The following is a 22,159-nucleotide window of genomic DNA, read 5'->3' on the forward strand; positions in this document are numbered from 1 at the left end:
TTGGCAAAGATACAGTTTTGAGCATTTTTCAAGGTCAAAACATGTACCGATGTTCTGCTATTTGTAGTTATATCATAGGTATATCTTAATTTTTTTTGGAGGTAGTTAAAAATTCAGCCTCTCTTGCAACTTGACACAGGAACACAAATCATTGGTTCAGTTCCAAAGAGTGATAAAGGAATCTATAAATTTTGCATTTACAAGATCCTGCAACGAAGGCGTTGTAAGTTACTCTTTCTGGGCACCGCAGGTTCAAGCAGCACCGACGTAAAGGAAAACCGAAACCTGGACAACGTGTCCTGCAAAGACGGGGTGGGAGTGGCTGAACAGCTCCCTAATGGCAGTGGCCTGGGCAGTCGAAAGCGACCGCTAGAAGAGGGAAACAATGGCCACACGCATTCCAAGTTCCGGGCTAAGAAGCGCAAGAAAACACCGGGCCCGGTCCTGCCCAAGAACGCTCTGATGCAGCTGAATGAAATCAAACCAGGTCTACAGTACAAACTGCTGTCTCAGACAGGCCCGGTGCATGCGCCAGTGTTTGTCATGACCGTGGAGGTCAATGGACAGATGTTTGAAGGCATGGGCCCAACAAAGAAGAAGGCTAAGCTAAACGCAGCTGAGAAAGCGCTGCGTTCCTTCGTCCAGTTCCCCAACGCTTCAGAGGCGCATCTGGCCATGGGCCGAACACTGACAGTGAACACAGACTTTACATCGGATCAAGCTGACTTCCCCGACATGCTCTTCAACGGCTTTGAGACGCCAGCCGCGCCAGAAGAATCCTTCTATCTGGGCTCCAACGGTAGCAGCTCCCTAAACTCACTAGGGGAGTATCCACTGCCCACACCACCTGGCAGTATCCTTGTCCAGCCCCCACTGCCCCCTCCATCTGCATTCAGCTCGCCCTCCAGTGGCAAAAACCCAGTCATGATCCTCAATGAGCTTAGGCCGGGTCTCAAATATGACTTTGTCTCAGAGAGCGGTGAGAGTCACGCCAAGAATTTTGTGATGTCAGTAACAGTGGATTCACAGACATTTGAAGGATCAGGGCGCAACAAGAAGCTGGCTAAAGCCCGGGCAGCGCAAGCCGCCCTGTCTGCACTGTTCAACATGCAGCTAGACCAGACACCATCTCGGCAACCCATACCAAGAGAGGGATTGCAGCTTCACCTACCCCAGGTAAGAGGTTTCTTTTTTGAATTCAAACAGCCAAAGAAACACATCATCTAAGGATTTTCTGATTGCATCGTGCCTTTAGGCTCTTCATTATACATTTATATCTGCGACAGACTTGTTATTAAAACCCTTATTATAAAAGAAAACATGTGCATTATCATATCTCAGCATAAAAATATGAGATGCACCAGTGGGTATCAGTTAAGCAGGACTGTTTTATAATGCATAAGGATAAACAATAGACTCGTGCTTCCTCACATACTGTTCCACTAAATGCTTACATAGGTCATGAGTTACATTGTGGGGCGATCGATATGAAGTCTTGATTTTGAGAAATTGCAGATAAGAACATGTTTATTGCTGGAAGAATTCAGAAAATTATGCACTGTTTTTAATTCCAGGGAGCGATAGCTGATCCTAGATCTTTTCCATTTCATTACTTGCCTTTGAGGGAATCCAATTCCATATCAGGCCAAATTTGTCTTTGTTAAGTCAGTTGTTGTCAATTGTACGTAGCTTTAAAACTCAAAAAATTGCAAAAGTGGGAAAGACAGAAGTCTAATCACTTAATCAAAACTGAGACTGGTTTTGTAAGCAAACGGAGGTGTGAAGTTTCAAAAAATCAGCTTTTCTTCCAACACTACATATTGGCCAAAGATCCTTGAATTAAAGGCTGTTAATAAAATAACTTGACTAGTGAACTCATTCCACTGTAGCTTGTTGAGTTCGAATTGATCCGCCTGTCAAGCTCTTGTTGTTCTGCGAGGTTATCGTTGAAATCTCATTCACACCAGGTTAGCAGAGACTAAAGGGAGGCGGTACCTTTAGATTCCGCTGTAGAGGTGACTGGCAGTGTGTGAAGAGAGATAACACAGGCAGCAAAGCTAATCAGCACGACACACTGTCAACAGTCCCCTCCCCGAAGCCTCCTCCCTTTTCTTTACTCGCGCTCTCCACATGTCAACTGTTTCGTTCAGCAAGCAGCCCGTTTTAACGATAGCGCCCCCAACTAATTGCTCTATTAATTCTCTGTCGCTTGATATTTAATTTCTGCAGCCTGTTTCCATCTGCCATGGTATAATGGGTCATGTGCCGCTGCATAGAAACTCCAACCAAACCAAAAAAAATAATGATAATTAATTTTTTTTTAGAAATGATTCAGTATGCAACAAAGAAAATATTAGACAGTAGCTTATTACCAAACCATTCTGGACATGTTTTGGTGAAACGCAGAGGAAAGTTGTGTATTTTTTAAAAGTCATAGATGACCTTGGCGTTCGGAAAAAGTCAAATGGTCTGGCTACGAGCGGGTGACTCTGAAGTAGCAGGGAAGTAAAATTGGGACTAATTTTCTTAATTTGCGATCACCCAGCCGTCATCTCTCCTCATGCTTGTTGTCATTTTCCATCACATTAGTGATGAATAAAGAGCAGCTAGGGGAGCCGTGTCCATGAGCAGAAGACTTGTGAAGTTCTCACATAACTTGGACTCGATTTTTAAACCTTTGTGGGGTGTCACCGAGCATCTGTTGCTCAGGTTTGCTTGTTTGCTTTGCTCTTCCTTTTTTTTTGCCGTGTGATTCACTGTCACGAGGGAGATGGTAAATTATAGCTGTCAGACAGAACTCAAACAGCGTTGCTTGAAAGATGGTTAGGTATACCTCAGGGGGTCAGCCTAGTTTCACTTGTTGCTGTTTCAACGCTCCGAGTGCTGTTTGAAGCCGAAGCTAACACTGTGACAGGTACACAGTGCTCTAGGGGAGGATAACATCAGACATGCTTTGTAAGCTGACATATCTGACACAAGCTCGTGTTTGTGTGTCTGCATGTGTGCATGGCTTCCTGTTGTTCTGTCTGCCTTTGTGTGTGTGTGTGTGCGTGTGTGTAATTCCAGGTTCTGGCTGATGCGGTCTCTCGCCTGGTTGTGGATAAGTTCAGTGAGCTGACAGACAACTTTACGTCCCCGCACGCACGGCGAAAAGTGCTGGCAGGCGTCGTCATGACAACAGGTAAGAGTGGAGGAAGAGATTATTGGCACGTTTGTACACAGCAAAGGCTGTTTCAGAGCATCATCAGACGGAATTTTGTGGTTATAAGCCCAGAAAAAGCAGCTGACAACAAATACAGCTGAAGGCATATTTACTGGATGCTCATAGTAAACATGTTTTAAAAAAAAAAAAACCCTGTGAGCCAGAAGGTTCAGGCTTCAAAGTGCTCTAAATGCTCGCTTACGGTTTTTCTGTCTCACTTAGAGATGATATCCCTAATGTGGTCATCTCAAACACCAACCTCAAGCTGTGAGAACAGAAACTCCACCCGCCTGCTGTTTAAAAGCTACATTTACAGATGAAAGTTAGCTTAAAGAGAAGAGGGCGGAGTCAATATACCTTCTTTCAGACCAGGATGAATAGAGGAGCTGCAAAAATGCCAAGGAAATATGGAAAGGCTGTATTTTGAACAGTGATTCATATGAAGCTGCTCTGTTAGAGTAAAAGAATAATAATGAGCGTGGTAGGTCCTGGTTAAGATTTTATATTTGTATAGCCTTATAATGTGTCCTTGATTATGTATTTTTAATCATATGTGACAACTTTAATAAGTTTGACATCCGCTCTTTTGTATCAGCCTTCAACCAGCCAGGCAGTACTTCAAATATTTAATGTAGTTAAGTAAAATTATTTAAGAATCATATTAATAATCTAATAATATCATAAAAATGCTAATTTAACATCCATTTGTTACTATTTTAAAAACAAGTTTCCATAAAGCTAGGCAACACTGCTGATAGTTTTTGCCATCTGAAGCAAAATCGTCCTTTAAAACACAAAATACAAGACTGCACATTCCCAGACGCACTCTCCTGTAGCACGCATTACAACAGACGCTGCCCACCTGACAGTACCGCACTCGCACAGTCTGTAATTTTGATTTGCTTATTTATTTCTTGCCTCAGAGCATAAGCCGACCGCAGCCGAGTGAATATGTCAGTTTTATTTATGTTCTTCTTTTATTGGAATTTGAGCTGTGAGTATGTACCGAATAGTAGTTGTTTATTTATTTATGGGGTTGATCCCCAACAGTTTTAAATTGTTTAAATCTATACAAAAAATTTTTTTTCATTTTTTTATATTAATGTCTGCGTTATTAATTTGGAGCATTTAATACATTTTAATTTCATTTTATTTATGGTCTTCTTGAACTTTAAGAGAAAGATTTTAGTTATCATGATATATAGCAATAGCGACTGATATGAAAAAAATCATTAAAAATCGCTGCACCTGTATAATAACTATACAATAAAAATATTCAGTTAATGTATATGTGTGATGGTTATGCATATATTAAATAAAAAAACAGTCATTTAGCTGTCTGGCCTCCACCTGTACTGTTTTATCTCTTGCTGCTTTTGTAACAGTGTTGTCGGATGCAGGAGGGAGCTGCTTTCAGCTGGAAACAAAACTGCGTCCATGAGTTATTCAGTACCAAAAAGAAAGCAGACACAGTCCCTGAAACGCTGTGGAACATTTAGCAGCTGTATTAGGTAGATAATTCACTCAAGGTGACAGACAGCAAAAACAGCTGAAAGAGGCTGAATTCTGGTAGCCTTGATTCAAAAGAAATGGGAATCTTATCCATAGCTGAATTTGTGAAACAGGGTATGAAAACCAGGCTCAAGTCCAACATTTTTTATGTTTTATGTTTCTTCAAATTTCAAAAGATTAACATGCAAAAAAATTCCATCTTTTTATTTTCTATAAATTTCTTACTTAAAGAAGTGAAACTGTGTCCATTCTTTGAATTATTGCGGTTTAGTAACGACACAGATGCAGAAGTAGTCGCTTGTAGCACATTCAGAAATGATTTAACTTCTAATAAAAAAACTCCACCAGGTTTACAAGAAACCGTCGATCAAACGCAGTTCACACATCGTTATCACCACAGACCAAAGACAGGAAGGTTCAGCATCATCCCCTGGGGTGCGTTGCTGCTCAGCTGGGGGGGTTCCCCTCATTGCCGAGAGGCTCGATGAGGATTCGGGGCACTTTTTATTTCATGCATCAGAAACAGTTCGATAAACTAACCCATTTTTTAGACATAGTTTTGAGAGATATTTGGAGGCAGTGAAGTTAAGATAGCAAACACTGGAAATACTGGAAAGCTAAATTGTTCATGATTGCATCATTGTTTTCATGCGCAGCTGGGATTCTCAGCTTTTCGCATGCCGCGCCACGTTGACGTGTTATCCTGACTACACGATCCTTTCTGCTTCACTCTCAAACTACAGTTCCCCACCAATTACTGCTTCAATTACACGTCTTTCCATGCCGTCACTTTGCCTATAGCATAAACACAGTGACAAGGACATTAAACCTAATTAAGCTCATCATGTGGTTGCTACAGTAACAACTTATAAGCTAGTGTGTAGATGTTTGCAGTGTGACTTCTCGAGGGCATAAGAACAGAATTTATAGTGTTTGCATTAGGAGCACGAGTCCTAATGCGGCTCTGTCCTCCAAACAGGCACAGATGTGAAGGAAGCACAGGTCATTTGTGTCTCCACGGGAACCAAATGCATCAACGGTGAGTACATGAGTGACCGCGGCCTGGCACTCAATGACTGCCACGCTGAGATAATTGCCCGACGCTCGCTCATCAGGTACCTCTACACTCAGCTGGAGTTCTTCCTCAGGTCAGTGTCAATTTGTTTATTTTTTTGATAATCTGATGAAATCCTGCAGCTCTCTGTTCTTCTAGACTTTGAATGTCCGTTTTAAATACAGGTTTTGTGACATTTGTCTGCCTCTGTTTCAATTTCTCATCGATCCGTGGTTATAGCAACAACAAGGAGGACTACCACAAATCAATATTTGTGCTGTGTGACAAGGGAGGCTACAGGTTAAAGGATAACGTTCAGTTCCACCTCTACATCAGCACCTCTCCCTGTGGAGATGCCAGGATTTTCTCTCCACACGAGGCCGGAGTGGAAGGTACGCAGCCTCGCGTCTCCTCCCCAGCTCAGCTCTCACATGCTTTTAGTTTAGTCTCGTCCAGTTTAGTATTCAGTGTTGACGACAGGTTTTGTTTTTTTTAATTTAATTTAATTTGTAAAGTTTTCCTCTCGTGCTTCATTTCAATTAATTAGAATTTTACTCCACTGTCCAAATACACATTACAGACACATTTAAACAAGGCAGTAGTAATTATAGCTTTTTGTCATTCTCTGTCTGCCGCTATCAGTCTTTCTGCCGCCCAGCACACCCACACTGTCTGTCTGATTAACCTCCCTCTTACTCCTGTCAGAGAGTCTTCCGTTGCACATGGCAGGCTGAATAAAAAACAGCCACATTCAATTAGTCACTGAATAGATGGCGCCTGCTGGTGGAACAGCACAAAACTTTGATAACATAATAATAAATAACGGGTCACGCTGGGTGGGAGCCATTTTTACTGCCGGTAGAATAACTGACTGTGGCAAAAATCACTCCTGTTTACTATACAGTCCATTATATACTTAAGTTTCACAATTGTATGTGTCAGAATTCTCAATGAGGAAGTCTGTCCACCATTAAGTGCTCACAAAAAACTCTACAGCTGAATAACAACTTAATGTACATGCCAAGGATGCAACTTTTTTAAGCTGCAGTTAGGGCTGCGCGATTAATCGTTAGAAAATCGTGATCTCGATTCATACTTATGTGCGATCTCATTTCCAAATGACAACGATTTAAAAAAAAAAAGAAAAAGACGACGACGATTGTACCGCATTTTGATCCGGGACGTAATCTGCATGAAAACAAGCGCTCACTCTTCCTGCTCAACAAATGACAAGGGCGGAGCCTTATACCACGTGATACAGAAGCTGTGCTGCTAAAATTAGCAGGGAAACAACGGAGAGCACGTCAGGGATGACGAGAAAGTGACAGGAGAAAATCCGTCCCGGTCAACCACCCAAACATCAATAACGGGAACCTTATACAGCGCTTCCCTATACACGTCGAACTCCCGCAGGCACAAAGAAATTACGGAGGCTATTACTTATCACCTGACCAAAGATATGGCTCCCATCAACACTGTGCAAAACGAGGGATTTAGGAAAATGATCAACACCCTAGACAAACGCTACACAGTGCCGTCCCGCAACTATTTTTCTATTGTTGCACTACCTGCTCTATACACGCAGTGCGTCGAGCAACGGTGGAGACGGAATTTCAAGCAGTACAACATTTTGCGGCAACAACAAAACGTGAGACATTTGTTGTTTTTATGTTCAGTCTCAACTGTTACGAAGTTGATGTGCAGTTAATAAGTGCAATAAATATTTATACTGGAAAAGAAAATCGTGAGAGAATCGTGATCTCAATTCTAAGCAAAAAATCGTGATTCTCATTTTATGCAAAATCGTGCAGCCCTAGCTGCAGTGCAAAAACACTGAATTGAATACATATGGTGGATCGGTGGTGTAACAGATTTCAACCAAAGCTTCTGTTTTTGCATGTTGAGGAGGTAGATTTTTGTATATATTAGCATAGAAATGGGGAAAGTAATTTTTTTGGCATTTGAGGTTTTATGTAACTTTTTTTTTATAACTTTTTTCACAAAAACACAACCACAACAGACAAAACTTCTGTTTTAAAATGTCAAAGTCAAAACCTTGACTCACACTTTAAGAGTGTAAACAGGCAAATGCTTTATACATCCCAAAGGATGGGATGTATAAAGCTGCCAAAGTATGCAAAACTTCAATAAAACACATTTAAAATCACAGAAGAAGAAGGTTACACTAAAGATGGAACTCGGTTAAATAGCAAATGCAAAAAATGGTAAATGGCCTGTATTTGTATAGCGCTTTACTGGTCCCTAAGAACCCCAAAGCGCTTTACACTACATTCAGTCATTCACCCATTCGCACACACATTCACACACTGGTGTTGGCAGCTACATTGTAGCCACAGCTGCCCTGGGGTGCACTGACAGAGGCAAAAAAACAGCGATTCAGTAAATCTAAAAACTGTGGTAAAGATTTTCTGTATCAGTCACTGTGGGAGTGGAGCTCTAACCGGTTTTAGACGAACCAGTTGTATATGCAGAGGACGGCCTGGATCCGTTAATTATCCACATCCTATCACAGCCATGGTCAGTTGGATAAGCGCTACATCAGCTGATGGAGGAAAGTTTTTCATGTTCCCGAAAATGTCAAAACTTTTAGGTTAACACACAAAAAACACATTTAATTTATTCATGATAATTTATTCATATTTTCTATAAATTCCTGCTATGGGTGAATCTATCCACCAGTAACACGTCTGGGATTAAACCAACTGTCAGTCGCAACTAGTGCCATCGTTTCTTTTCACGGCTCAGATTAATCTTCCTCCCAAAAAGTCCCAGAGCCAGCAATGTTCATACTGTGGTCCAAGAAGTGTGAGCGAGGCAACATCTCACCACAGCAGACCGTGAAACACATCAGACTACACCCACAGTGTTCCCCCTGGGTCTACTCACCAAGTTGTTCATCTTATTGTCCAAACACCTCACATTCCCCATGATCATCCCTGAAACTGTTCTGGAGCCCAGTCGTTTCCTCGGTAGCTCCTCCGGGATTTCAGGCCTCGCCGCAGGCCATAGGGTGATCAGTGCAAACAGCTCATGGAGATATACATTAACAAGAGTCTAATATAAGGAAAAAAACACAAGTAGACTTGCAAAACTTGACTTGACAAGACTTGATAAAGGAAAAGTTTGCATTAAATCATGAAAATAAAAGAAATTCAAAGCAAAAGAGAGCTACTGCAACAGGTTCCCACTCAACAGCGTTTCCTCATTTTTCCTGCTTTTTAACTGAAGAAAAGTAGAATGACACAGATTCACCCACACATTCACTTTCTTTAATGTTTCCTGATCAAACAAACTGTATCACTCTATCACCAACAGACTTCATGTTCCAAACATCAAACAAGTGTCACATAAAACTATATAAAAGAGTAAATTAAACTCATACTCCTCTCTTCCTTTATGTGCTTCTGCTTATGTGCCACCCAGACCAAGGAGACAGACATCCTAACCGGAAAGCGCGCGGTCAGCTGAGGACCAAAATCGAGTCCGGGGAGGGCACCATCCCTGTAAGGTCCAGCAACACCATCCAGACCTGGGACGGTGTTCTTCAAGGGGAGCGATTACTCACCATGTCCTGCAGTGACAAGATTGCGAGGTATTTTGGGATAAATTGAGTTCAGTTGTCGTCCTTAGACATATTCAGAAACTCTGTTTCTAAGTGCAAAGTACAAACCGAGGAGCCTCTCACGAATAAAACAGATAAAACAATATAAATAAACCAAAATATCAAAGTACACTTTAAAGAATATTTTTTTTCTTTTTTTTGTCACAATTAAATATGTTAACTTCTATTTGTGGAACTTTTAGAGCAAAGGTGAAATCAGTTTTCTCAGTTCCATGAACTGGAACTGGGACTAGTACTACACTGGTTTCTGGCATGAAGGAGGCTGGAAGCTGAAGGTTTAAGTCAACACCATCAGAAATGTAAAAAACAGATGCTTCTACACGTCTGTACATACCTACAAGTCTCCTGTTATACAGTATATGTGATTCCAGGTCACTAAAGATGATGAATTATATTAATAGAAACAATTCCATACATCGTGGACATATTGACAGAAATGTCAATATCAATAGAGTCATGCTCCTGCAGGCTTTGCGTTACCCGTTGGGTTTTCTCCCATTCTTAGACCGATATGATGATTGAATTGCTTTCTGTGTGTTATTAGAAACCTTTAGTTTAGCGAAGGCTGCATAAAGCAACACGTCATGTTTCAGCCCTGACCAGATGTGTTACATGAGACTCTTTTCAGGTGTTTTATTTTCCACTGCTTCAGTCGACTGTACAGCGCTTTATCTTTGCTTTGTCCATCCACCGTGCCATTTCAAGCCTTCCCGGGGTGTCAGGGACAGCTAAATTGATATACTGCCCCCGGGGCCATCTTTGCAGACACATCATAGCATCTTTAGTCTGTGTCCATGTTCAAGGCAACACTCTGCCTCTCTCGTGATGAACGGTGAAGCTTCTCCATAACTCCTCTCGTGAGCCCTCTTCCTCTCGCTTTCTGTGCCCTGGATCATAATATTTTGCCCGAATGGACCGAGTGATTGAATGCCCAGTGTGTATTTGAGGAGGGACATGTCTACTGACTGGCAAATGCTGTTTGCACTACATGAGCTGCCCTTTCACTGTGTGATTTAGATTTTATGTGGTGGTCCATCGTGGAGGGATCCAAGTCAGTAGAGGGCAAAATAAGGTGGAAGTTGGACGTTTTTAAGTCTGACTAAATTTTTAAAGTTGACACGAGTTACAGATCAGTGCTGAAATCAAGAAGCAGAAAAAAATGCATGTAAGCAATTAAGGTATGAGTATCTTTCTTCCACTGTGAGAAACTATTATGCACGACTTGCAGCGCAACCTCCTCATGACACGGCTATTAGCCGTGTCAGAAATCCTCCACCCACCTGCCTCTGTCCCTGTGTGAGTGATAGTTAGCAACAGGGCTGCCGTTCAATGCAGCTACTGACGGGCAGGCTGTGCCCTGTGCCCCCAGTGCTCCCTCGTTACACATTGTTTTCGCTCCTCTCATTTTCCTCTGATTACACGGCGTCGTTATGAACGAGCCATTCTCTGCCTCGTGTCTGTCCTTTGAATGAGTTCATTAGCATAAAGGCAAATTGTTCTCTCGGTTTTCCTCTTTTCTTTTGTTATTGCTGTAACAGCTCATCACGTGTGCTTTCTGACCTATTCTGACCCTGTTCTCATTTGAGTGTGTACAATCTGTGTGTAGACGCACAAAGCACGGTATTGGGGGGAGGGAAAAAAAGCGATAAAGCAATACAGTGATGTTTGACAGGAATGAAATTGAATGCCTCTCACGACATAACTCTGTGTGAGCGCGCTTGATTGTTGTAGCTTTTTACCCAGTGTGTATGTGTGTCCTTCAGAGGGGATACAGGTGTATATGTGTCACCGTGTTGCTGTGATGAAACAGCGTGAGTGTGTGTGTGTGTGTTGCAGCAGTTTGTGTACGGCACAGAATATTATAAAGCTGTTTGACTGGGCTGAATGTGTGAACGTGTGCTTTCCTGCTCGCAGCTACAGTGAATTTAGATATTTTATTTTGCCCTCCCGCCGTTCCACACACGCCTTCTCACAAACGCGCACACAGAATATTGCATACGGAAACAATGGACCCTCTGCGTAGCCTGCGGTCTTTTGCATGTGTGCATATTATTTTTGATTGTTTTGGGTTCACATTGGTAATTTCACAGACTCTCAAACAGTCTGCCTGAAGTAAAAGGGAGAATGAGAAGAGCTAGCCAACCCTCATTTTGTAATGTTCTTCTAAAGACAAAGGGTAGTGATACTCACGGTTTTTCTCTCAACGTCAGCGAATGCAACAGGAACACCATCGCCAGTGATGAAGTTGTCCAATTAAGTAGCAGCATCACTTTTGTAACCAACACTTTTGTTCATTAGGGTTTTTTGTGCCTTGTAGCTGTGTTGTCAAAAACCTTCAGTATCACGAGTCATCATTGAAACTGATGTAACTGATGATGGTGTTCCTGCAACACTATCACAGTATAGATGCTTTGTTTTGAGTATAAATATAGACAGTGTATTGGTCCCACCCTTATTATCATATTATTGGACGTAATTACTGCTACGCCTCATCTCACAAACATCCTGTTAGTGAACTCGACTGGACTCTAGAAGCTACATTAAAGGTGTTTTGATGCTGCTGGAGAACACAACACAAACAAAATTATTGTGACTGTGTGCAATGAACGTTCAGTCTCATTGCCTTTGAAATGTTTGCTTCGAAGGCTGAGACTAGGTCTGCAACCACTCTCAGCCATCTGCAGAGTGACTTTGATGCATCAGGACAGCAATAAAATGGCGAAAAGACATTTCAGTGTGATGTAAGTTTGAGACTGAATTGGGTCAAAGTGGCAGTTACAGAGATTAACTGTGATAAATATGTGTAAATTTCAACTCTGTTGCCGTTTCTTGCAAAGCTGCTGTCGTGTACATACACAGAAATTCACCTTAAAAGCTTTCGTTCAGAATCTCATAGATCTGACATGTTGCGCACAAGTCGTGCCTGTCGCTGCAGACGGTTCAGTGCATTAGTAATCTGTCTCTGTTTAAAAACTGGATTATAGATTATGGTTTGCAGGTTTATACAAACCATCACCAATCTGTCTGTTTGGAGATAGGTTGCACTGTGCAGTCGAGTCCAGAGGTTGAGGGTATTGCATGCAACTATTTGCTATCGGTCACTGTTCATAAACTAATTAAATACAGGGACCGAGAAATCACCAAATATTCCTAGTAACGAGGTTGCCTCCCTGATTTTCCTCTGGTGTGACTGAAACATGGACACTAGTGTTATTTAGTACTGGATTTAAATTTTCTGTCTTAAAAATGAGCTTTTCATTCATCTAAATAGTTTTAGTGATTAAACCTTAACAGGAATATTTTGAGGCCAAAAAGACAAACCAGTTGCTTTGCTGCTTCAACATTACCAAATAGTTTTGGAGCATTAGACCTCATCAAACGTACCCAAGCAGTGACTGAAAGCAGGAGTAACCTGTCAGTGAAAAGAGCCTTTTTCTTTGATTAAACATTTCAAATGTTGCAGATGTATGTCTTTGAATTCGGTGGGTTTGGAGCTGAATGCCATGTGCACGGTCTGGAAAGCAGGTCATCACTGGGTTTTGAGCTTTCGATGGGATTTGTTGACAGATAAAATGCACTGTATAAGATGCCAGCAGCCTTCAGCACCACCTTTCTCTAACATTTCCCACATCTGTTATTTTTCTTCATTTTTCTCGCTCTCGCTTTTTCTTTGCCTTCACACCCTTACTGACTCTTTCTCCATCTACCCAGAGAGAGAGAGAGAGTTAGAGAAACTTCTCTAACTCTCTCTCTCTGGCTCCTTATGTATTTGTCTTTCTGCGAGGAGGGCAGGCACTGCTTCACAGAGCATGTAAATAGGAGAGTGACTGGGGAAAGATGGCTAATGGCACAGCCTGGAAATAAACAGAAGTTTGGGAAAAATGGAATTGGATACCTCACACTGTAGATAGCTGTAGGACGTCAGATAGGACTCAGTGTTCATGTACTAATATGCAGTATTAACTCTGTTTTTGTGTGTATTCCAGCCAGCCTGTGAACATTACAGCGATGTGCTGCCTGTACACTGAAATCCTAAAACTGCCTCAATGATACGTTGAAGTTGTTGTGAAGCTCGTGTGCTTTTCTCTCTGCAGGTGGAACGTGGTGGGCATCCAGGGCTCCTTGATGAGCTACTTCACAGAGCCAATCTACTTCTCCAGCATAATCCTGGGCAGCCTTTACCATGCTGACCACCTCTCCAGGGCCATGTACCAGCGCATCGCAGATATCGAAGACCTGCCCCAGCAGTTCACCCTCAACAGGCCTCTTCTCAGCGGTAAGAGCCCTCGCCTTCTTTGATGTAGATGAGGTGGGAAAGTAAGAAAAGTGCATCATCAAGTTTCCTTCTGCAGATCTCTGCTGTTATAGATCAGTCATCACGATTTCACGGGTTGAGAGGATCACTGTGTTAATCTTTACCAATCGACCTGCAGCTGTCTAAATATCAAAGAGGAAGATTTTAATCCTAAGCAGTAAACACATTAATTCACCCTGCTGGTCAGTCAGTCCCGCAGGAACAGGAAGACAGTTATTGCTTTTCTCCTTTTGTTGGATCTGAGCTGACATTTACCTAGTTCCTGTGGAATTTGAATAGCTTTATCATTTTGTGTAAATTTTCAGCATTGTCTTGACCTTTTAAAAAGGCCGTATAGACCAGGACTCCTGCAGTGTTTTCTTCTCTCTCTCTCTTTTCAACTTTCTATTTTTAGATGCAGAGCATGCAGTCTTTGTATTTTGGTTGTTTTTTGTAAGACAATGCTGTGTTTGAGGAAAGATGAGTCTGCTTTCCATTTGCATTTCTGCTCCACTTTTTCCACTTAATATTGTTTTTCATTTAAAATATTGTATATAAAGACATTTGCAAGAAGTCATAAATTATTATGTAAATGTTTGGCTCCAGCCCTGCTTATTTACAGTTGCTTTGAAGCTTATAAATGAGTATTAGGGCCGCATTAAGAAAAAAAAATATGTATTGTTAATTTTGAGAAAAAAGGTGGAAATGCGGAGAGTTTCTGCTGCTGCTGTACTCTCTACAAAATGCCTTGTGTAGGCGAGTTTTTCTGATATAACATACATCCTCTTTACTGCATGAGGGCGTACCTGTCAGTATCCCTGCATTTGTTCATTCCCAGCTGTTTCATTTTGCAGAAGTTTGGCCAACTCTTACAAGTTTGTGTTTTTTCCTTCTGATTCAGCTTTCTGCACCATCTTTTCAACGTCCTTGAACTCATTATCGCGCTCTGTTTATCTGCTAAGAGAGAAATTATTTCCTTGTTACTAAAACTGATTCTAAAACACGATTTCAATAACTCATCTGCACAAAGCCTTTGGCCGTAGCAGCTGTCGTTGAAGCTCCTTCTTTCCACATAAATGCAGTTTCCAGTGACAGCAGTGGGCTGTTTTTGAAACACTGGGTCTTTAATTTCAGACTGAAGTAGACAAAAGACACACAAACAAGTTTTTATTTCAGACAGCGAACCACAGTCGCCACTAACATCGTTACGTAACTCATATAATTTGGCAAATGTGGAGCTGCTATGAGCCCAGTGTCCAGCACCAGCTTACAGACGATGTTTATTTATACAGAGAGATTTATTGGTTTGAAAAAATAAATCTTTAACTAGATTTCAAAAGTTTAATCCATTCATCGCTCCTTTTGTTGCAATTTTTTTTGTGTTTCAGAAAAAAAAGCCTAAAGTCCAGTTATGGTTATAGAGTTGCAGCTGTCACAGATTTTGACAGTTGCCAAATGGGTTTAATGAGCAATGAATAATAAACAATAATAGGCAAAGTTTGTACAGTGGCACTCAGGGTCCTTTCGTCACATTTTATTGTCACCTTTATTTTATCAGGATGTCCCGCTAAGATCAAAATCAAATCAAAATACTGTCAATTATTATAAGACACATTAGAAGAAAATGTTGCTTTCCCCAGATCTGTCAGAGCTATAGGTGCATCCAGAAGCAACCATTAAGAAGAGTGTAGCTGGGAGAAAGGTCCTGCTGTAGACTGGAAGTTCTAGAGTGGCTTCATAGAGAAAAATATGCTAAAATATACCAGACGGCCAAACCACAAACCATAAAGAACGTCGTGGTGAGTCAGAGACTTTGCATTTGTAATAAAATGTAGGGATGAAGGAGGAAGCATGCATATACAATATATCATCATAATCAATTACAGGAAAAAAACACAAGTTAGTAAAGTAAGATTTATTTTGTAAAGTAAAAACCAAGCATCACTTTATGATTACTAATGAGATTAGCAACGTATATATTAAAGAGAAACTTGTCCATCCTTCTATCCGGAAATCCTTAAATCCGGTTATTTTGGACAATTCCGGTCCGGAGGCAGCAGTCTAAGCAGAGAGGCCCAGACAGTCATCACGTCCACCTCATCTGAGGGTGGGGCACACCAAGTCGTTCCCAAGTCAACCGAGAGATATAATCTCTCCAGAGTCCTGTCACTAAGAGAAAGCCCAGCTACCAAATGAAGGAAATTTCCATTTCCATTCCATTTCCACTGCTGCTATCTGCGACCTCATTTTTTCTGCCAGTACCCAGAGCTCGTGACCACAGGTGAGGGTTGGAACGTAGATCGACCGGTAAATTGTCAGCCTCACTTTCACGCTCAGATCTCTCTTCACCATTACAGATCTGTGCAGATCTTGTCATCTATCCATCCATCCAGATACTTGAGCCATGTACCCTTTCACTGGTTTTGCCATCAGATGTAACAATGTAATAATCATCAAACCCCATTGGGCGAGCTTTGCTGAACACCATATATTTTGTTTCCCGAACATTTAACTTGAAAGTGTCTCAAAAGCACATCTGCTGTTCCTCTTCATGTACATGTAGCATCATCACAAAGTCCAAAACAGACAGAAGGATTCTGAATACACGTCACAGGTCGCAGATATTTAAAAATATGCTGTCAGCATCATTCGTCAGTGCTCTGAAACAGCTCGTGGATGATAACCAAACGAAATCAGTCCCTCATAAAATGGATGAAGACACTTTGCTGTGGAAATTGGATTGTCCTGATGAGTTAGATTGTACATAGAAGCAGAAGTGAAGGAGCAACACCACAAAACAATAAATAGATTAAAAATACACATGCAGAACAATAAAACTAGCTCTCATGTGGGAAAGGAGGTAGTGATGCTCTTTAGAGGTGTGGGTGATTATTCTGCAGCAGCCGCCTCCACCTAACGGTGTTATATTCTGAGTCTGAATTTTTCAAACTGAATAAAAATCCATTCATTCATTTCTAAAGAAACTGAGAGTCATTTTCTGACTTTCCTACTTGAGCTCCATCAAACACGAGCAAGTGTTTAATTAAAATTTTGACATTTTCAGCTTTGTTGGACTGCTGCTCTGTTTTCCACCAAAACATCCAGCTGGCCGTGCCTCTCTTGCCCAGCTGTGCGCTGATACAAACACGCAAAGCAAAGTTCAAGGTCAAGAAAATACCAGACTGCTACAGCACTGCTTACACTGCTCATTGTGCTGCCATGAATATAGGGCAGTCCATATCAAACAAGTGGAATGAGTGGCACTGTGGAGATTTCCTTTACATCCTGGGGGATGACATGGGGCTTCATATCACACAGCCAGGATGTACGTTTAGCTCACCCTGCTCCTTCCCTCTAAATGGCAAGTAAAGGAGATAATGGTGGAAGGTTATTAACCTTTTCCGCTTTAGAGAGTTTTTAGCGGTGAAAGTGCTGTGGCGTTAGAGCGCTGAGGATTTCATCCCCTTTAAATCATCTTCTGCCACAAGTGCTGCCAAATGGAACCAAGGAGCTTAATGCACACACACACACACACACACACACTCTCACACACACACAGAGGAAGACACAAGGATTTATGGCATCCATATATCTCCCATTTATGCTTAAGATACAGTGGAGGCCAAAGCCCTGAAGTGTGTTAGACGAGAGCGAGCTCTGTCCTCACAGTCCCCCCCAGGTGGATTCTACTGTTTGTCTCTACTGAGTTAGACAAAATGAAATGAGAAGAAGAAAAACTGTCCTGTTTAGAGATATTGCAGCTGTGGGAACAGCTGTCCTTTGGAAGGATGGACTGCCATGTTTGGGTACTTCCTTCATTGTTTAATACATCCACACATGAGGTAATAGAAAGTCTGGGTGCTGTGGGAATTCGCTGGAGCGGTGCCGTGCAATTATTCCATTTCTGGCATTGACGTAATGTTAACAAAAGATTTTTACATTCTGCGGAGGTCCTATAAATAAAAATGTCTCTGTTTTAACCTGCAGCCTCGCTCGGTCTTTGACTCTGGGTGTTTTTAATGGCAGGTATAAGTAATGCTGAAGCCAGGCAGCCAGGCAAGGCTCCAAACTTCAGTGTGAACTGGACGGTGGGTGACCAGGCCCTGGAGGTGATCAACGCAACCACGGGCAAGGACGACATGGGCCGCGCCTCACGGCTCTGCAAACACGCACTCTACAGCCGCTGGGTGCGCCTTCACTCCAAGGTACGGCGAGGCCAGAGCGCACATTCACACGCACCTCGCTGTAATACTGGCGCAGACGTGCTGAGTCACGTGACATAACTATAGTTTCTTACATAAGTGATTGTGACAGTGAGTCGTAAACAGACTGAGGTCAGCTGCAGTCAGCATCACGAGCTGTACACGTCTGAACCACACGTACTTCAGTGTGGCATCTCAGGAATCGCAGCTAAGCTACGAGGTCATTCCTTGGAAGCTCTGTTCTGATTGTTTGCACGTGAGCGATGTCACTATTGACCTCGCACAGAGAGCAAAGGTCAACTTTGGTGTCAAACAGACTCAACTTAAATGTTGAGAATGAAAGCTGGATCTCTGGCTACAGCAAGTCCAAAGGATCGGCTCAAGGAGCAGTTTTTTCTAACATTAACATCGCTTTCTGGCATGACTGTGATGTGGAGTGTGTTGCACTGTGCTGAGACGTGTGTGTGAGAACATCTCCCTGCTATCATACACCCACTGACTTTGTCCACTTTCCCAATGATATCATTTAACGTTTAGACACGTTAGTAGTCAGAGCCTGACTTCCAAGGAGTGCAAACAAGTTTCTTTTTCTTTGTGTGGTAGGAGCTGAGATTTTAGATTAATGCGTGGTTGTTTTTGGTTTGTTTCTGTTATTCTGTTGCTTACTTTCCTTTCTCTGCGTCCTCAGCTGTCGTCCATCTTGCGGATCAAGGTGTCGAAGCCGAGCTCTTACCACGAAGCAAAGCAGGCGGCCACAGAGTACCACTCTGCCAAGCAGGCGCTCATCAAGGCCTTCCACAAGGCCGGCTTGGGGGCTTGGGTCAAAAAGCCCATCGAGCAAGACCAGTTCACCCTCAGCTCCTGAGGGAGTCGAGGGATTCCTTAACCACCCCCTCCTCTTTCCCTGACCCAGGCCTGAGAGAGCCCCCGTATTAACAAGCAGACACTTACTTCCGTCCCATGTGTCAGCACGCACGTGCACTTTGTATTTGTGGAAATGAACGTGCGCCGTTTCACAAACCATCCGTAACTCATCATTCTCATTCCTCAGAGGACATCAGCCTCGTGTCTTTGATTTAACTTTTTACTTTGATTTTACTGTGTAAAACTGGAATCCATGTTTTGTTTTTTCGTTTAACACGCACCCATTTGTTTCCCAGAGAAATCATGTTCTTATGGCGTAGATGTGGAAGCTGAAATTATACCGTTCTGTCTTGTTGATCAATGAGTAGCTAATTTAGGTCGGAATGTAGCCTAGAAACGGGATCTTTGTTGACTAAAACCAATGTATATGGACCTAAAACAATATATATCTTTGCTAAAATTAATGACACTGACAAATTTTAATTTAATTATGCATAAATCTTCAAGATGTAAATCTAGTGCTGAGAAAAACATAAGCGTTGTAACGTTTAATGTGTGTTATTTGGTCCGTTCCTTAGCTGAGACTACGTGTTCTTATCCTCTGGATTAAAGATACAAATGTTACAAAATGTTGTCGCCCTGTTTGAGTCACTGACTGGAAAGAGTTTATAAGGCAGGTGTGACAGCGTCGTAGCGCTCTTTCCTTTATTTTTATGTCGTGTTCATTCATCTGTGCGTATGATTTTTAAGTTATTTTATGTCACTCTCATTTCATACTTGAACAGATGCGAGGGAGGGGTGAGGGTCACGTTGACTGCCCCCCCCCCACCCCTCGCCTGGGTCTTGGGAGAAGCTTTGGGAGGTGCTGCACGTTGTATTTTTTTCTTGATCCAAGCCATGGCTTTGCATGGAAACTGAACTTAGAGGCCTGCAGAGCGGAAAACGTAGGATGGGGAGCCCCGTGCGTCCGTCGGCGAATGATGTTGAATGAATGCCAGCATCTTCCTCCACAGGCAGCTTTGAATCTTTGTCTCTATTTTCTAGATTTCTTGTGATTGATTGTTTGATTTTTGAGGGAAGGGGGGGATGGGAACAATTATTTTTTTCACCCTTAGGCATTTGAGGACTGGGGCTAATGCCACAGTGAACATAGCGATAGTATAACGGACCTCTCAGATCTTGTAATTATGTCATTTTGTTGCAGGGAACAATGATGGCTGACAGATGACATGGTATATATGTACTGTAGCAGCACATACAGTATATCACTAGATGCAATCCCTCCACATTATTGTGTGCGGAATCAGCTAGATGAACAGCAGAGTAAAATGCAACCCCTGCATGAGAAGACTCAGAAGTCGTATGCTAAAATGTATCACAGTGTGATGTCATGTTCATCCTCGTCCTCTCTACGCCCAGTTAAGAAACATGTTAGCTGCATATTCCATGTTGTGAATTAACTCGATTCCTGTACACCCCGAGTGCATAAATGTCCTCATGTTTTCAATTTGTAAATGAGGATGTTTTCCCGCGGTGACTTCCTATTTCCAGCTGCGGGAAATTTCTATGTGCGGGTGTGCGTGCAATTAATGTGTGTGCTCAGGTTGTCTTTAAGCATATTCCTGTCAGATTTTCACCAAAGATGATGATGTCCATGTGTGTTTCTGCCCCAGTGTTTTCCTTTTCTTTTTCAAATATCTAACATCGTGGCATCGACCCTTTACTGTCCGGTCTTTTGCATACCCGCACAACAATGTACTACTTTTACTTTGTACAAAAACGATGTGCTCGATTCAAAGTGGGAGAAATACAAATGTCAGGCTTCTTTAGTGCATCTGTAGCTGTCAATCAGTGATCATGTGTATATTGTGAGCTGCGATCATTATTGCTGCAAAATACTAGTTCTGTGTAAATAAGGAGCAACAAAGGCAACACGTCTTCTGACCTGTACAATCGATTCATCCTCAAGAACAAAAAAAACCCAAAATGTTTTGATCCCTCCTCTGTTGCCGAGATTGTGAAGATGTTACTGTTGCTAAGTAAGTATTTGTGATTCTGTGTCACTCACTGGGCACCATAAAGCATGGCACTAACACTGCCGGGGTCAACATGCTTCATCCCCATTGTAGCCACCCATGTTTTAAAAAAAAATATGCACTGTAAAGTGCCTAAGCTCAAAGTGGCATCCACCAGCTGGCACGTGTGATGTCATGTATGTACCTTTCACTTATACTTGGTTGTTTTTGGGGGTATTTTTGTTTGTTTGTTTTTAGTCAGTATTTAAAAAGCAGGAAGCGGGGACTCCCAGAGTAGAGTTAAAGTTAAAAAAAAAAACTTAAAAAGTATCCAGTGCCCCCCCGACAAACAGATCCAGACCAAAGTCTCGAGCAATACTGATAATATCTCCTGTAACGTCAGGCCAAAACCAACAAGAGTGTCGAGTTTTCCTCCCCTTCTGCTCCTTCGGTTTTCTGTTGGTGTTCTTCGTTTATTCTAAACTGCAAAGATTTTTTAATATAGATATTTCCCCCTGCTTGTTGGATTTTGTTTTCATTTTTAACTGCACTAAAGATGTCAACAGATGATGTCATGATCTCTCTCTCTATACATATATATATATATATATGTATATATATTTAAAAAAAGACAAAGTCCCCATTTATGGATTAGATGGATCAAACTATCTGCAAGAACTGAACTGCTTCTGCTTAACCCTTTGTGAATCCTCAATGATGGTCAGTGCACACCCTCCACCCCACCCCTTCTGCAGCTGCACCCATTGGTGGGGTTCTTTTTTATTTATTTGTTATAATTATTATTATTATGTTTCTTTTGTTTGGTGACTCCAGATCGGTCAGTGTTTGTTAACTGATTTCCAGAGCCACTGCTCTCCGTTCTTCTCCTTCTGCAGTTGTCCAATGTGTGAAACCCTCCCCTGACAAAAACTACAACTTTGCATGTACTACCAACACTGAAGCTGCACCTAGCATGATGACAAACTTTTAAAGGACTCGTGTAGAAAAAAAAGAGTTAACAGCTAAAGATAGATATATAAAGTGAACAAAAAAGAATAAAAGAGTTCTTAGTTTACTTTTGCACATGGTTGGGATTCTTTTTTTATCGCATTTCTGTGTGTGTATGAAAGAGAGAGAGAGTGAGTCTGAAATCATGCGAGAGCATCACTTCAGGTTTGCAGCAGATTGGGACACAGAGACAAACTCCACAGTCTAAACTGTAGTTCATGTGTGTTGGATGAAGAATGCGTGGAGGATTTAACTTGTGCTTGCTATGACTAAACTGTTACTAAGTGAAAATACTACATCATAAAAGCTCTGACTTCAAAACTGCACTTAGTTAAAACTGAGCTTTGAGTCATTGCATCATTTTA

General features: G+C 41.9%; 1 protein-coding gene across 4 annotated transcripts in view; it reads left to right on the top strand.

Annotated features, from left to right (window-relative positions):
• The window catches only part of adarb1b (adenosine deaminase RNA specific B1b), a 123,644-nt gene extending 101,778 nt beyond the window's left edge, over positions 1-21,866 (top strand). For all 4 annotated transcript variants that reach the window (XM_005944130.3, XM_042212672.1, XM_042212671.1 and 1 more), the window contains 8 exons: positions 251-1,176; positions 3,067-3,181; positions 5,694-5,862; positions 6,009-6,160; positions 9,213-9,381; positions 13,506-13,687; positions 17,732-17,910; positions 18,596-21,866. In XM_005944130.3, the coding sequence (XP_005944192.1) occupies positions 251-1,176; positions 3,067-3,181; positions 5,694-5,862; positions 6,009-6,160; positions 9,213-9,381; positions 13,506-13,687; positions 17,732-17,910; positions 18,596-18,772 (2,069 nt within the window). In that variant the 3' untranslated portion in view covers positions 18,773-21,866. The remainder of the gene's footprint in view (positions 1-250; positions 1,177-3,066; positions 3,182-5,693; positions 5,863-6,008; positions 6,161-9,212; positions 9,382-13,505; positions 13,688-17,731; positions 17,911-18,595) is intronic.
• Positions 21,867-22,159: the final 293 nt, after the last annotated feature.

The sequence above is a fragment of the Haplochromis burtoni genome, unplaced genomic scaffold (genome assembly GCF_018398535.1).
Source record: "Haplochromis burtoni strain Fernald_Lab_line unplaced genomic scaffold, NCSU_Asbu1 Contig_386, whole genome shotgun sequence".
Classification (NCBI taxonomy): Eukaryota; Metazoa; Chordata; class Actinopteri; order Cichliformes; family Cichlidae; genus Haplochromis; species Haplochromis burtoni.